Genomic DNA, 17,429 nt, shown 5'->3' with positions numbered 1-17,429 from the left:
CAGACATAAGGAGAGAGCTAAAGCTGGTAATAATTCTATAATGTTTCAGGAAACAAAACCAGCCTAAAAATTACTAGGACTTTTTATACATTAATAGCAAACGACAGAATAAAAAATCCACAACGTGAGTCACAATTGTGACCCCAAAGTGAAACAGAGAGGAAGAAATTTAACCAAAGAAATGAAAGCCCTCTGCAATTACAAAATTGTGATGAAAGAAACTGAAGAGAAGGAGAAGGAAGGGAGGGAGGGAGGGAGGGAGGGAGGGAGGGAGGGAGGGAGGGACATTAAACATTAAAGACGACGACCCATGTTCATGAGTTAGAACAACTAATATTGTTAGGATGCCCACACTCCCCTAAGTGCTAAGTGATTACATACTCAATGCAATTCCTAGAGATTATCAATGACATCCTTCACAGGAACAGGAGAAACAATCAGAAAGCCAAAGCAACCCTGAGGGAAAACGCTAGAGATGTGACAATGTCTGATCTGAAAAACATGCTACAAGTCTATCATCACCAAAGAGTATTCCATAGACAAGAAAACAGACCCACCCACCACTGAACCAGGACAGAGAGGCCAGAAATTAATCTATGCTCACACAACAAAATGATTCTCAGCAAAGTTGCTACAAATACACATTAAAGGAAAAGACAGTGCCTTCACTAAATTGTGCCAGCAAAGTAGACACTCATGTATAGAAGAGCAAAACTGGAGCTCTATTTCTTCATACATAAAAGCAATATTAAATGGATCAAAAACATAAATATATGATATTCATATATAAAAGAATGAAACTGGAACTCTATCTCTCTTCATACACAAAAGCAATATTAAACATATCAAAAACATACATATATGATATTCATGTATAGAAAAATGAAACAATCTACATTTATATATGAAAACAATATTAAACATATCAAAAAAAATACATATATGATATTCATGTATAGAAGAAGGAAACTAGAGCTCTATCTCTTCATATACAAAAGCAACATTAAACATATCAAAAACGTAAGTATATTATCCCAAACCATAAAACTATTAGGGGAAAAGCATAAAGGAAAAGGTTTAGGACACTGACCTGAGCACAAGGATATAGCAACAAAATACTATCAAGAGAAAATAAAAATTAGAAAATAAGATGCAATCAAACAACAACAACAACAAATATCTGTACAAAGAATACAATCGGTACAGCAAAGAGACAGTCTACATAACAGACGAAAGCCTGCAAGTGATTCATCACAGGGGACTAATATCTAGACTGTACAAGGAACTCAAAAGAACCCATAGCAGGGAGAAGGGAGGGGATGGGGAAGGATCTGGGAAGAGGGGAGGGAGGAGAAACTTTGGTTGGAAAGTAGAAACAAAAAGTAAATAAATAAGTAACAACAAAAAATAACTCAATAGCAATATGACCTGATGATGAAGATCTCGTTTAAAGGAAAGAGCATGCTCTAGATAGACAGTCCTCAGGAGAAGATAAACAAATGATGGGCAGGCATGTGACAAAAGGCTCCACAGTGCTAATCATCAGAAAATGTGAACTAAAACGATGAGATATCATCTCACTCTGGCCAGAATGGTTATTATCCAAAAGCATAAAATAATAAATCCTTGCACAGATACAGAAATGTGGGCACTTCTATACAATGTCGTGCGGTCACTGTGCAACACAGTGTTGTGTCAACAAGGTGTGTGCCTGTCCGACTTTACTGCAGGTAAAGTCCCCAAAACAAGGAATTAGGACGAACAGATAAAGAATATACGGTTCATCTATACAGCAAAATACTACCCATGCATTTTAAAAAAAAAAAAAATTGTGAAAGCCTGTTATTTTCAACTCTGGGTCAAAATTGGAGAACACGATGCTAAGTGAAATCGGGCAGGCACAGGAAGACAAGGATCACACGTTCCCATTACTGGAGGAAGTTTGAAAAGGTTGTCTAGCTTCCTTTCTGTTGCTGTGATAAAATACTGACTTAGGAGAAGACGTTTTATCTGGTTTACAGTTCCAGGTCAGTCATTGAGGGAAGGCCCAAAAGCAGAAGCCATGGATAAACACTGCTTGCTGCTCACTCTCTGGCTCACTCACAGGCTCGTGTTTACCTAGTTTTTTTCACACAGCCCAGGTCCACTTGCTCAAGGAATGGGCTGGGCTCTCCCACATGCACTGATAATCGAATGATCCCTCACGGGCATGTTCACGCACTAAACAGATCTAAGTAATTCTCATCGGAGGCTTCTGCTCTCGGGTGACTCTAGGCTGTATCAAATAGACAAACTTAACCAGGGCAGAAGAGGATCTCAAACAAAACAGTGAAATAGTGATCACTGGATGTAAGAAAGGACAAAGGAGAATGGAGTGAAGAGACGTTAGATAATGGGTCCCAACATACAGTCAGCTAGGAGGAATCAGTACTGCTATTCTGTAGCATACAGGCTTAAGTCCTTACCAGATAAAATAGTAAAAAGGTTCCCAACACAAAAACATGATCCATTTTTGAGAGAAAACACCTGTCATTCTGATACTATAATTACTTATTGTATATTTATGCTGAATTACTCTACTAAAACGTTTCAACTTTCAAAAGGTTCCCAATACATACAAATGATACATTTTTTGAAATGGTAATGCTAACATCCCTGATTTTTTTGTTACATATTATATACATATACTGGGACCCCATAAATGTGTTTAGATACTTTATGCACCAATTACATTTTTCTAAAAAACACACATAAAGAGATTTTTCTAAAGCCAATATGACCTCCTTGAACATTACTTTAACTTATAATACCATATTTAAATAGTATGCCATTACAAATGGCATATTAAGGCTAAGAGTATGCCATCACACTACTAACACCTGAGAGCATTTCACCAAAGGCAAGGTAATGGTTTGCTACTGAGCAGGGCTAATGTTAATAGTCAAATTTCACTGTAAATGGTGTTAATTATCCAGCAGGACTACAAAGAGAAATGACTAATTAGTTCTCTATTAAAACTTGAAAAGACACAAATTGAACTAACACTCTTCCTCATGTCAGGTTTGCATACTTCCTTCAAATTATTTGTCCAACAGAATAATTAACCCATGATTTCTTTTTTTTAATAATTATTTATTTTTATTTTATGGGCAGTGATTGGTGTTTTGCATGCATGTATGTCTGTGTGAGGGTGTCAGATCACCTAGAATTGGAATTACAGAGAGTTGAGAGCTGCCATGTGGGTGCTGGGAATTGAACCTGGGTCCTCTGGAAGAGCAGCCAGTGTTCTTAACCACTGAGTCATTGATCCAGCTCCCAATCCATAAATTATTAAATAATAATTTATTGCCACTGGCACTTAAGCTGCTAGAACTGTAAATCTAGAGATCATCCATTCACCTCCAACCAGAAGCGGTAAACTGTATAACATACATTGTCTATGAGTTCTAGCTAGTTTGAGACTGGAACCACTTACACCCTCAGTGAAGAGGACCTATGACTGTCCAAAAGCAAAATAAACCAGACTGTCCTTGCACCCACACCAGGAAGACTTCAGGCATCCCTGGTAGCTAGCAACCACCATGGGGAGCTCAGGAAAGACCAATGCTCTATACTGTCACAGAGCCTATGTCCTCTGTACCTGCAGCTTCTCTTAGGAATGATGACACCAAGGATTCCCTAGAACGGCACTGTTCACTACATCACTCTTGGCTAACATGGAGAGGAAACCGAGAGAAGAGAGAAGGGGATGAAGGGAGGTGAAACAGAAGACAAATGTTACCACTTATACCAACAGCTATGACACTAACAAACTGAATGAGATCCCTCGGTTCTGCTCGTGAGGAAATCATGAGTACTCCCTCGTATGGCAAAGGATTATGGGTTGGATTAACAGATTCAAAAGATAAAATTCAATTCTTAAAAACTAGAGGTGTATAACTGGAGACCTTAGAAGCTAAAGGCTTACCACACAGGACAAGAACAGGGTACAGGACTTAGAGGCATACGGTCCTGGACTCCAAGTGCTACCAAACCGACACAAGGTGGCTACTGAAATCCTTGGCTCCAAGCAACATCTCGCGACAGCAGCTGGCAGCAGTCAGCACCAGCTAAGTATGATAGCTCTTGAGCCTAGGGTATCAGGACCCCAGCACTAGCGTTACAGCTCTCAAGCATCTCAGATGTAGGAACCTTCAATCTGCAAGGTGTGGCCAACCAAGGCTCCTAGTCTCTTGTGCACTGCCTTCTCAAGTCTCGGCTTCAACAATTACACTGCTTTTACTCTGTAGCCCTGAGCCAGTGACCCTTCAGCCATCCTTCCACGGGTACTGTTCAATGACCACCACACCTTCCCCTGTGTTACCACTCCAGTCCACTCTACCTCCGATAAAAATCATGGGCAGGCAAGAAGTCCATTTGAGAGAAGCTTTTCATTGGGCTAAATGTTAAAAACCAGTCAGCTCAGAAGGGATTCTTCAGGCTGACTTGAAAACTAGATGACCAGCCTGGTGATGATAGAGCCAGGAATAGACAAAAGTATGGTATGCAAATGAAGGGTTGCATTTGTACCAATCAAAGAACAGTTTTTAGTTCACCCAATCAAACAGCTTCTTTCTGAGTTCATGAACCGGTGTTCCCACTCCCAGCTTGAATGAGAACAGCTGCAGGGTCATCTAAAGTTCACCAAGGCTTGGCTCTGGTTCCTGCCTTCTCAGGCAGTGCAGGGTCTGGAGTGACTGTTGCTGGAGCAAGGCCTCCTGAAACAGAAGTCCTTCTAGGTGGAGCATCCTCGGGGTGACCATTAAATGTCCAAATCAGCCTCACCTGGACAAGCGCAGTCCAGATACCAGAAAAGGGACTGCTTGGCTGACAGTCCCCTCTCTAGGCTTCCAAGTAGGGAGGGGCTCATCTGCTGTCATTTAAAGGTCAAACTTCCTGCTCTCACTGCAAAGTTTCAGTTATTCATGGAAAAAGGAAATGTATAGTGCTTACAATAAGGCTTGAAAAAAACTCACAAAACTAACAATCTCACCATAGTCAATAATTCTTTGATAGTGTCAACCCTTCACCACGGTTCCTCTATGAAGATGAGTCCATCTGTTCAGTTATGCTATTATGCCTACTGTGGATCTTTAAAAAATTATATGTGGCCCAACCTACCCTAGAATCAACTAGACAAACTTATGTGTTAGTTGTTTATAAAAACAAAGACTTCTTTAGGTTTGTGTCATGTAATAAATCCAGAAAAGCAGACTCGTCATTAAAATGATGATCAATTTGTGGAGGTAACTCAGTGGCTAAGTGTGTGTCTACCATAAGTAAGGTCCTAGACCCAGAAGGTTCTCAATCCTCCTGATGCTGCAACCCTTCAATACAGTTCCTCATGTTGTGGTGACCCCCAACCATAAAGTCATTTTCATTGCTACTTCATGACTGTTATTTTGCTACTGAGCATTTTTCTCAGTTCCTAAGACCATGGGAAATAATGTGTTTTCTGACGGTTGTGACCCACAGGTTGAGTGCCCTGGATGGAACCTCTGGGGAGAAGAGAGGAGAGGAAGGCAAGGGAGAGGCAGGAAGAGGGAGGGAGGGAAGTTCAGCTGATAAATGACAGATTTAGTTTTAAGATACTAATGAATAATCACTTACTGGACTCCAGATCATAAAACGAGTAAAGTTTCTCTGACTCTGAGGGTTTTTCATCCATCTGTGAAGGAAAAGAAGAAGACACGGGTAACTGCTCCAACATATAAATAAGTAGATTTGACTACACTTGGATAATCTGATGAACTTTTTTTGTTTGCTTGTTTTCAGACATGATGGATCACGACATCACTATGTAGCTCTGGCTATCCTGAAAATCAGTCTGTAGACCAAGGCTGGCCTCGAACACATAGCAATTCACCTGCCTCTGCCTCCTGAGTGCTGGGATTAGAGGTGTGTGCCACCATACCCAGCTTCAATGAAATTTTTTAAAAGATTATTTTCTATATATCCTTTTTCATAACTTTTTAAAACATTTATTCATTCATTCACTGGGGGTGGGGGGCAACTTAAGAAGTCAGTTCTCTCCTTCCATGACATAGGTTCCAGAAACTGAATTCAGCCCATCAGGCTGGGCAGTAAGCACCACCAAACATGGAGTCTCATCTCTAGGCCTCTTCAGCTTTTTTTGGAATTACTGAGTAACAACTTTAAAATCTAACTTGCAACTTCACCTAAGCAGCTTTATCACCAAATAAAAAACTCTTTACGAGAAGTTCCCACACTTTCACATTCTCAAAAGCCTCTAGGAAAGTTCAAGGTGGAGAAATGGGAACTAAAAAAATCAAAAGTCAATGAATAAATGAAGGAACCAAATTAGACCCTGCAATAATCTGAGATTTATGCACAGTCTAGCAAAACAATCTGGAAGTGTCTTCAGAGCACCATTTCAGACTCTGTTGTACTACAGGGAAAAGGACTACAGAAATCATAAATCAGGGCTCTACACAAGAAAAGAAATAAGAATTTGTCAATTTAATACATCATTATCTAATTATGTCCCCACTTAAAAAGACAATAAAGGCATGCAGTGTGTTCATAGGAAAAAAATCACGAAGAGAACCTAAGTACTAATCGCTGACATCTGTTACCTCAAAACCCCATTCAAGAAAGAGATAACAAGAGTTCTGTGGACTGCAGGTGTACACCTCACGGCCATCAAGTCGGTGACTGGTAGGAACACGAGTTGTTGTCTCAACGCACTGCCTGGGATAACCCACCATCCATCCACCTTAACATGAACTCCGTCTCAGCCTTAATTAAAACGGGAATAGCAACTGCTTTTATCAATTAAATCCAGGCTTCTCTAAGGAGTTGGTACTCACAAGCCTGACGACGGCTCTGCCCAGAAGTCTCACGGAGTCAGGGGGATACCTGGGCTTGCAGCTTTTCAGACACTTGCATTCTCGCTTGTGGTCAGGCCAAGCTTTTTTCTGTGAAGACAAGAGCAGGGAAGGAAGGGCGTTGGAGACGAAAGTTAACTTTCATTTAAGCCAGTTTTGAACACTGAGAATCACCAACCTTAATTTAATTTCAACAGCCTAAATGTAACTGCAAAATACAAAATTCATTTTGTAACACTTCGAATGATCCAGAACTTAGTCTTGGTCGAGTAGGTACCAGATGAAGACATTAACACCTCAGCTTCACCTTGTCCTTTAAATTGCCTTCTGGTCATGACCAGGCTGAGAAATTCCATAGTAAGAACCAGCGGGTCTTTCTTAACACTTAAACTTAATGTTTAGTAATATATAAGATAGTCTTTTAATGAAAATATCACTCAGACAGTGGTGGCACATGCCTACGCAGTCAGATCTCTGTAAGTTCAAGGCCAGCCTGGTCTACGGAGTGAGTTCTAGGACAGCCAAGGCTACACAAAGAAGCACTGTCTTTAAAAAAAAAAACAGATTCACAAATGAAAATATCACTCAAAGATATAAAATAAAACATGTGGCTTAGGGAAATCAAAATTCAACATTCTGAGTTTCTACCTTGCTGTAAAAAAGTCAGGCATGCCAGGAGAGCTAACAGATGCAAAACTATAAAGATTGTAGCTCTCTAAGGAAAGGAGCTAACCCATGATATGCAGTTTGTGAAAGACTGTACAAGGTCATACTTATGTCCTGGCTTAATTACAACAGAGTCCTTTTCATTGAAAAAGCACGTAGTTGGGAAGATGAATGTTCTGATCAGCACACTCAGGAAACTACGTGATGAGGTTGGAGAGAACAGCGGGTTGCCCACACATCTAGATGGACTAAAGGGAATGATTCGATGACTGAGGAGAGGGTAACAGCTACAGCAACAGTCCCGTTATGTCCTATCGCTGACACACTTGGTGCCCCACACTCTTACTTCATAAAAATCAGACACATATGTGTGCTCAAGTGAGCCTTCTGCTACAAAAGACTTCCTGTGTCAGCCTGGCCAGCCCCCTAGTAACCGAGCTTGTTTACAAGTCTATGGCTTCTGCCATCAACTCCACTCACAGTCGCTCACTGTGATTATGATGATCCTGCTTAACGCTCTTTGTAATCCTTCCTTCCAGCATTCATACCTCACGCACATCTAAGCAGGACTTCACTGGCTCCACTGAGAGAAGTATGAGAAGAGCTGGGCACACAGCTCAGGAAGAGAGGGCCCGAAGCCCTGGTTCAAGCCTTAGTGCCGCCAAAAAAGATGAGGAGGAAGAAAAAACAGGAAAAAGAGATGATGTGCCTGTGACCCAGACAAAAAAAAAAAGATGAGGAGGAAAAAGGATTAGGCGCTCAAGGTCATCCTCGACTACATAATGAGTTCAAATCAACTTGTGCTGAATGAAAACCTATCTTTTAAAAGAGAAAAATGAAAGTTGCAAAAGAAATAGGTTTGAACAGCAGAAACATAAAATGCTAAAAAAAAATCACTGGTAGAATTGAGGAAAGTCCTCTGACATCCACTTAGCATTCTAGAATGTGCTAGACACAGGCTTAAGCAATTAAAACAAGACATTGCATTTAATTTTCTCAGTAATACAGATACTAGAAATCATCCTAATATTAGACAGAGAAAGTAAGGCTCGTGATCTGGGATTGAAAACAAACTTCCCAAATATCAACAAGGATAGTACACCCTTGGCATGCTCACCATGAACACTAAGTGACTGCCATGTTTGTACATTTATTTAAGTTGCTTTATAAGCAAGGCGGAAACAGAGCATAATGACGACCATAATTCTCATCTGGTAGAAGGGAAGACATATGTTACTAAATATTAAATCAGAGGAGGAATGTATTCCAAGAAGGCCGATCATCACACTGGACAGTGCCTTTGACAATATTTACATTTACAACTGCAATGGCCTTTCAGGCAGCCCCATGACACCAGTACTTACCTGAAGGCACAGTATTAAAGCCTAACTTGGTACACAAAAGGCCGCTGTGCAGGGGAGCACTCAACTACCAACTGTCAATCACCAAGACGCACAAGGTGTTCGAAAAGTTCACTGTTTCGAGGTCAAATAAATTCGAAAAACACAAAACCCTGCACCCTGCTTAGCAAAATACATTCACCTACTAAAAATCCCAATGCATCAAAGAAACTTGTACAATGATGTAACACAGCATCCCATGGCGGCCATTGCCATCCTTGGGGATGTGGGTTGGTGTACACGGACTAAGACGCATGGGGAAGCTCTTACTTCCATCTGGTCTTCAAATGAAAGTAGGTTCAGCAGACCAACACAGAGTGCTTCATTCTGACAAGACATTACGGTGCTGCTATCTTTAAACACTGAGTTCATCTGCCATACTCATACATCAGCACCTAGCCCAATCATCATCAGAGAGACCTCATCCAGCAACTGATGGAGACAGATGCAGAGACCCATACATCAGCACCTAGCCCAACCATCATTAGAGAGGCCTCATCCAGCAACTGATGGAAACAGATGCAGAGACCCACAGCCAAACATTAGGCAGAGCTCAGGGGACGCTAAACATATCAGAAATCTCCATGCTGAGTTAACCAAAATATCATCAGCAGGGTCTATGTGGACCGAGCAGAAAGGGCATTTTATTTCCCTGACACAAGTAATTGTCGAGTCCGTAATTCCCAAAGTCACCAGAAGGGTGGCCAGTCCTTATCAGAAAGTTCAAACTATGGTAAAAAGACAGAAGGCAGAAGCAATTCAGGAAGCCATCAGGGTATCACACCTGCGTCTGGGACGGGCTACCCTGCCGTGCGGAAACTCTAAATGAAAGACTGTGGAGCTGACAGAGAATGAGACTCAAACGTGGCTGGGGGAGGCGATCATCAAAAGCCTAGATTACTGAAGTATCTTAAAACGTCTATTACTGCCATGGAGGGCTGGGATGAAAACCCCAGTTGAAATATGATGCTAAGACTGCCCAGACCACTGCCACAGTCTTCCACTTGGTCCTACTCTTACCCTGCCAAGTGTAGTCCCTAAATAGAGGCCATGGTGACATACTCCTCTAATCCAAGCACTCCGAAGGGTACTGCAGGGTGATCTTGGAGTTAAGCTGTCTTGAGATGGATGAATTTGAAGCCCGTGCAGGCTACACAGTAAGACCCAACCTCAGCAAACCAAAAAGCACAGGGAAGAAGAGAAAATGGGAGGAGTCTGAATAAAATGTTTAGTTAAAGACCTACAAAAGGCTGGAAAATGATGAAAGACCAAAACAGGAAAAGAACCAGAGACAGAAAACAGTAGCAGATATGACAGATATCAATAATGAGAATCATTCTGAGTGCCATTGGTCTCGATGCACCAATTAAAAGAGAGATTGTCAGAATGGATTAAAAATAAAACTCTGCAAATCCTATCAGTCTGAGGTCTGAAACACAGTTATTCCTGAAATAATCAAAAGGCTTTCTTCAGCAACTCCCTTTGAATATGGTGTTCCAGAAAGCAAGTGAAAAAAATAGCCCTGTGAAATGCTGACTGGTGTACGATTAGCTTTCCACCATAAAAATGAATCAAATCATTTGATAACTATACATGAAATACAGACCCAAAATACGATTCATGTATGTGAAGAGATATACAATTGCTAATACGAAACAGAACCTCTCTCTGCAAACATAGTGCTTTTCTAAAGATCATGATGTGAAATTTGATCTAGAGCCTGGTCATGTGCTTTGTTCAGCAATGAGGTCAATTAGAAATGCAAACATCACAAGTCAAACTAACTCCAGAAAGGCTATCAATATCGCTGTCAGTATTTACATTTGAACATTTCTTAATAAGAAAACAACCTGTGTCCCCCTTTCAGTCTCAGAATCAACTGTGATGCTCCATTATGCCAAGGAGACCTGTTCCCACACTAGGGAATAACGCGATGAATGTCCCACCATAAGGCCCACGCAGGAGCTCAAAGCCCTCAATGAAAAGATGTTCCTGTCAGTATCAGAAATAATACTGTAGATAGCAGTGGATGAGTGAGCGTACTGACTGACTGAATGTATAGGAAACATGGAGGAACAGTTGTCTTTGTATCCTACTGCATTCACAAAAGGAAACACAAATTATCTTAGAAAACAGAAGAAAAGGAAACTAGAGAAAATGTCCATTGTTTTAACCCTTTATAATTCTACATTATATTAATTTTTATAATGAAAATATGTTCTTGGGTTGCTTATGTTTAAAACTGAAATGTGAATGCTGATGACAATGGTAGCATCCTTAGAGCAGAAAGAATACATTACACCCTTAAAACCAACCCCCAACCTTCCGCAGACAATTCACTAATACCATGGACCCACATAAAAGGCCCAACTGCTGAGCCAAAGTCAGGTACCTCTCAGGCAAACATCTTTTTTTTTTACAGAGTCACAATCCTTACATCAATTTCCATTCCACTTGACTTTCCTTCCTGTGCATTACAGTTCATCGTTCTCACAGTTCAGTTTCTCAGTTGAATTTTGTGCAGCTTTGTAGGTATCCACAATAATGATAACATTTAGCTCTGTCCCTTAGGGTGTGGATAACTGGAACAGTTTAAATGCCTACATTCCGGCCAGTCTCTGACTCCCACTTCTACACCCGCACAACACCCCACACACAGACACACACAAACATGCACTCAGCTAGCAATCTATATTTCATCTTGCTGGCTGTTTTCCCAGTGCCTTACACATTACATCTAACAATGCCGCTGTTACTGACAGCACAGTGAATTACTAATGTATGTAATAAAATATCTGCACTACAAGGAATCAAAGGGACATACCCACTTGCCAAACTCCCTCTACTTGTTCTAATCAGATAATGGCTTTTTCTTTTCTCTACGAATTATTACAACTAGAGAAGGTAGCCTTGAGAAAACATATTTGTAAGATTGGGGGGAAAAAAATAAAGGCTTAGACCACTAAGATTAGAAATGAAGTTTCCAAAAGATGTGTGTCAAATAGCATGTTAATTCATCATTTCTATATGTATTCTACCCGACACTTGGGGAAACATTGAGCCCAAATTTACGGGGGACTGAGGGGGCTGAAATATCACCACAAAAAAGATTTTCTATGATTTATGTTGTGGAAAAGGCATGTGTTCATTCGTGTTCTCTCTTTCTCTCTCTCTCTCTCTCTCTCTCTCTCTCTCTCTCTCTCTCTCTCTCTCTCTCTCTCTCTCTCTCTCTCCCTGCTTTTTATTATAGTTACTGTTAATGATCTTATACAAGAAATCTGAGATCTCACTTTGACAAAATATTTGGTATAAAAAATGAAAATAAAATAAAAATTGTTTTTAACAATTTATATCTTACCATGGAAGTGTGTGTGTGTGTGTGTGTGTGTGTGTGTGTGTGTGTGTGTGTGTTGTTCCTATGCATGATATGTGCCTGTGTGTGAAGATATGCATGCATGTATGTGTACATATGAATGGAAGGTCAACATTGAAACAGAGTATCTTTCCCTGATTGCTCTCCACCTTCATTTTGGAGACACAGTCTCTCACTGAACCAGAAGTTCATGGATTCAGCTAGGCTGGCTGGCTAACGATCAGAGATCTGCCTGTCTCTACTTCCAAGCCTGCCTCCATTCCCACCCAGCTTGGGTTACAGACATGACTGTCACATATGATGATCTGAACCCGGGCCCCTACGCTTGCTCAGCACACTCTTCACCCGCTCAACGAGCTCCCCAGCTCTTGAGTTCTGTTGTAAATTTTTCTTTTTGTGTCTTTTAAAACAAAATGAAATAGCTGAGGGAATATAAGGGTTAAAGATCTTTCTGGGCAGGTACCAAAGGTCAGAGTGAAAATAATTAGCCAAGAAACAAAGGACAAATGCAACAGATAATAGAAAAGCAGATATAATCAGAATGTTATAGCATTAATAAAACTTACATTTATATGGTAAACATAAAAATCTGGACATGTGCTATATATATATGTATATGTATGTATATACATGTGTGTGTATATATATATATATATATATATTCATTTCCCAAAATCCAGGCTGTATCAGTTATAAGATATGTAACAATTTACTTGCGGTTCTGAGCTGTTCCCTTACTGGTAATTGAGCATGGCAACAGTAGCAAAGTTACACACGATTCTAAAAAGTTAAATGGATAAAACAGCACCTAGCACCCAGCGGATACCTAACAAATATTGGCTCTCAGCACCTAGCACCCAGCAAATACCCAACAAGCATTAGTTCTCATAAATGCAGATTCAGAAACTGAGGCCTGACCTTGTGTTTCCTATGAAATAATTTAACTAGAACGTGACTGAAGTAACATCGGAACTTGGATCCTCTGAGAGTTTTGTCCGTGGAGTTTCTTCCATTACAATCGTTTTATTTGCAATCTGAAGAGACTAACTACAAGGTGAAAATGACATGGCCAAAGAGTCCCTGAATAACGGTCTGATTCAAAGAAGAAAGAAGAACTCCACGTAAGTGCCTGTGCACATAAACACACAAGCCAGCACATGCACATCCCAAAATGTGAATGAGGGTGGGATGACACACACAAAAGTTTCAATTAGACTTTTTAATGACATAATTCACTTGAGCATAATTATACCTCCTACTAAATGATTAATCAAAAGATTTGAGGAAAAGGTCATGCTGAATGTTAATTATACATCCTTAAAAGAATTCCAAAGATATTAACAGCCATATTCATTACAAATTAATTTAATCCTTAGGAAGGCAATTTGGCATTATTGTTAAAATTCAAAATGTATATATCCTTCCACTAAAAATATGATTAGAAATTAATCATGAAATTAATTTTTAGAAGTATACAAAAACTACAAAAATAATGTTGGGTATATGATTAACAATACCAAATTTGGAAGAAAATCTAAACATTCATTAATAAGAAAATTATGATCATGGTTAAATATAGCTATGTGTATGTATGTATACGTATGTGTATATATGTGTGTGTGCATGTATACCATATGTATGTGTGTGTGTATGTATATATATATAAAAAATGTAATATATTTGGTGACACAAAATAGTCTCTAAATATGAAAAAGGAAATCAAGCCAAAACAACTTATACCAATTTTTATAAACATATATGGATCTTCAAATACGTCTGCACAAAACCTTAACAATGATATGATGGTTTCAAACTGAAATGTACCACAAATGCATGGGCACTAGAGTAAAGGCTGGACCTCCAGGGGGCGCTACTGGTAGCTGGCTGGATAATGAAGGCACTAATGTCATCCGTGGAATAATCCATGAATTCATAGCTAAAGGGGTGACCAGGGATTGTGTTGGGATAAAGTGGTCACTGGTACCTAGCTTTCATTATTTACCCTAGCAGGAACATGTGTAACTATGTCTGTCTGTCTCTCTCTCTTTCTCTCTCTCCCTCCCTCCCTCCTTCCTTGAAAAAGCCTATTTAAACTACACAAATATTAAACTAAAAACTGAAAGAAAATAACAAGAAAAAAATCACCATTTTGTTTTTGTTTTTTAAGATGAAGGAAAAAAGGATGAAGAAGGCCCACGGGTGTACCTGGGGACAGGTGCACAGGTAGGGGTCTCGAAGCTTTCCAGTGAACCGTGCAAAAGCCTTACCTGACACTTGGCACTGCAGTATTTGGCGATTCGGCATTGAGAACACCGCATCAGCTTTTCCTTCCTGTTAAAAAAAACAATTAATTCCATGTTAGAAAGTAAGTGGGAAACATGTACGACTGAACAATGAAAATACAAGCCAAGACGTTGATGCCAATAGCTCTGTGGACTCCTCACATAGGGCCCTTTAAGACTTTGACTTTTTTAGGGGCTGGAGTGATGCTTGCTGCTCAAGCCTGAGTGCTGGGTTTGGAATCTAAGCACCCACATAAGAGCTGGGTTTGGTGATATGCACCTATATCCCCGGTGCTAACAAGAGCAGAAGCCAGGTGGATCCCAGCACATGCTGGCACAGTCAGCCTAGCCAAAGTAGTGAGATCCAAGTTCAGTGAGAGACCCTGCCTCAAAAACAAGGTGGAGAGCAATAAAGGAAGACACACAAAGCTGACCTCTGGCTTCTGTGCATAGGCCCAGGCAAAAAGGCACAATGGCTTCACACACACATACACACAGCCAAGACTTAGATTTCCAAATGGCTGAACATCCTCCTTCATCCCTGATGTGAAACAGCAGCGTAAGTAATACTCTTTGGTTAGGTTGTGGTGTAAGGTTGTAATGCAGCTATTTCCTCTCGGTTTGATGACGAATACATCCATCTTGTTACAGAGCAGCTATGATGACGTACACAAGACCCTTGAGAGATCCAGCCTACAAACCCCCTCACAAAGGGAGAAGACCAGATTATGAGACTCGGGAGATCCTGTCAGACCCATCTCTACCCTCAGAATTCCAATCACCACTATGTAAGTGAAGAGTTGAATAAGGTAGAGCTTCGCTGTGGTATTAGCTGCCTACAGGCCACCTATGGATATCCTGACATTGTAGCTGCTTGTGAGTCACCCAGGTTCCTGTGAGTCACTTCAATAAATTCACCCTCTTGGCAAGCCAGGCTTGGGTAGACTCCTTTCTTTGGTTGGTCAGTGCCCTCTATCAAGGGCGAATAGTTCCATCCTCCCCACTAAAAAAAAAGTCATACGACAAAGATAGTCAACATAATTTTGACATTTTAACCAATTTTAAATATAGGGTCCAGTGGCATTAAGAAAATTCACATCTGGGGCCTAGGGACATAGCTCATTCAGTGCCTAATATGTATGAAGTCTGAGATTCGATCCCTAGTAACAGCAAAAACAGACTATTCACATGCTGTACAATCAACATCACCACTAATTTTCTTTTCAAGCTAAATTTAATTGATATATAAAAATACTCCTAAAACTTCTATTCATGGGAGAATTGCTCTCTCCATATGGAACCCCAAGTCAAATGTATCAACTGGAGAAGGTACCGATTGAGCTTCTCCTATCTGAAATGTTTGGAACAAGGCAGTTTAGAATTTGGGATTATTTTTCTGGTATTATAATATTTTAATTGAGATGATGAGATGTTTCAGAGATGGGAACCAATTCTGAACACAAGCTTCATTTACATTCATACGTACTTTGTGCATATAGCCTGAAGTGATGGCACTTTTGGTACACTTGTGATTGAATGCAACTTGATACATAAGGTCAGCATGGGAATTTCCACCACCATGTGAATGCTCACAATGTCTCAGATTTTAGAGTAATTTAGGTTTTTCAATTATCTGATTGTGGATTCTCAAAATATATTCTGTACACTTTAAATATAAAGAAATTATGAGTCATCTCCCCAGACCCAAAAATCACTAGGTACTGAGCTTAACGAGCTTAATAACATATACTCCTGCGAAGAAATGATTTAAAAACTCCATTAAATTCTACTTCAGACAGTCAGGATTGTGACTGAGAGGCATCAAAGTTGTTTTTCACAAGTCTTCTGAACAACAACAACAAAAATCAGACATTTAAAAGAAAGGCTGAACCATAAAATTAAAATAGTGAGTCTGATACCATTAATGGTGACCATCACAGAGAAGACTGTGGATTGGTGGACAGAGTCAAGGAGGCCAAAGCACCAACCGTCAGAGTATAACGAAGTCAATGGGAAAACAGAAGGACTCATTGTGGGCATTCACTGGTGTGCCAGGCACGGCACCATGTTCTGTTCATCTGCTAACTCATGCTCAGCTTGAAAGAGTCCTAAGATGAGCAGTCTTACTATGTCCACTTCAGAAAAACTTAATACATTTGCAAGAGAGCCAAAGTAGACACTGCCCAGGCAGAGACAGAGGCAGGGGGATAGCTGTGATTAACCAGCCTGGTCTACACAGAGTTCCAGGACATCCAGAGCTACAAGTGAGACCCTGTCTTTACAAGTACATGCTACAGTACAAATTAGCTAGGGAAGCATGGAGTGACGGTACCGTGCGACTCTCAAGGGTAACAAGAGCCTCACTGAAAATGAGAGTGTGAGCATCTGCTACCTTTCCGCTGGAGGAACTGGGTGAAGAGCAGGCCGTGAAACGTGCAGAGGGTTTATGGAAAGGAAAGGTAAAATGCTTCCCACACGCGACTGTAAAGGGGGAGCTGCCAACATCTACACACCAAACAGCGAACCAAACCAACCAATCTGGCCTTTAAGTTTTGCTTTAAATCATCACATTCTAATGTCACTTATAAATAAAATTGGATAAAAATTTAATTCACTCATGCTTCAAACAAAAAGACACGCAAGAAGGGAAGAGAAGGCTACATCAGGTAAACTATAAATAAAAAAATATATATAATCGTATCAATATCAGGAGAAGGATAAACGAATCATAGGAGATAAAGGAGGCCAAAGGGTAATGATAAAAGACGCCAGTCACCTCACCAGCTGTCACGTATCCAGCAATAAATGTATTTTAGTAAAA

At 40.3% G+C, this 17,429-nt stretch overlaps 1 protein-coding gene across 2 annotated transcripts in view; it reads right to left on the bottom strand.

Moving 5' to 3' along the window:
- Positions 1-17,429, bottom strand: part of Smyd3 (SET and MYND domain containing 3) — a 575,124-nt gene that overhangs the window by 449,064 nt on the left and 108,631 nt on the right. For both annotated transcript variants that reach the window (XM_028865490.2, XM_028865491.2), the window contains exons 2-4: positions 14,594-14,657; positions 6,870-6,977; positions 5,650-5,707 (exon numbers count right to left, since the gene is read on the bottom strand). In XM_028865490.2, the coding sequence (XP_028721323.1) occupies positions 5,650-5,707; positions 6,870-6,977; positions 14,594-14,657 (230 nt within the window). The remainder of the gene's footprint in view (positions 1-5,649; positions 5,708-6,869; positions 6,978-14,593; positions 14,658-17,429) is intronic.

The sequence above is a fragment of the Peromyscus leucopus genome, chromosome 15 (genome assembly GCF_004664715.2).
Source record: "Peromyscus leucopus breed LL Stock chromosome 15, UCI_PerLeu_2.1, whole genome shotgun sequence".
In the NCBI taxonomy this organism is placed as follows: Eukaryota; Metazoa; Chordata; class Mammalia; order Rodentia; family Cricetidae; genus Peromyscus; species Peromyscus leucopus.
The sequence above is the reverse complement of the archived record's forward strand: the minus strand, read 5'-3'. Positions and strand labels throughout refer to the sequence as shown.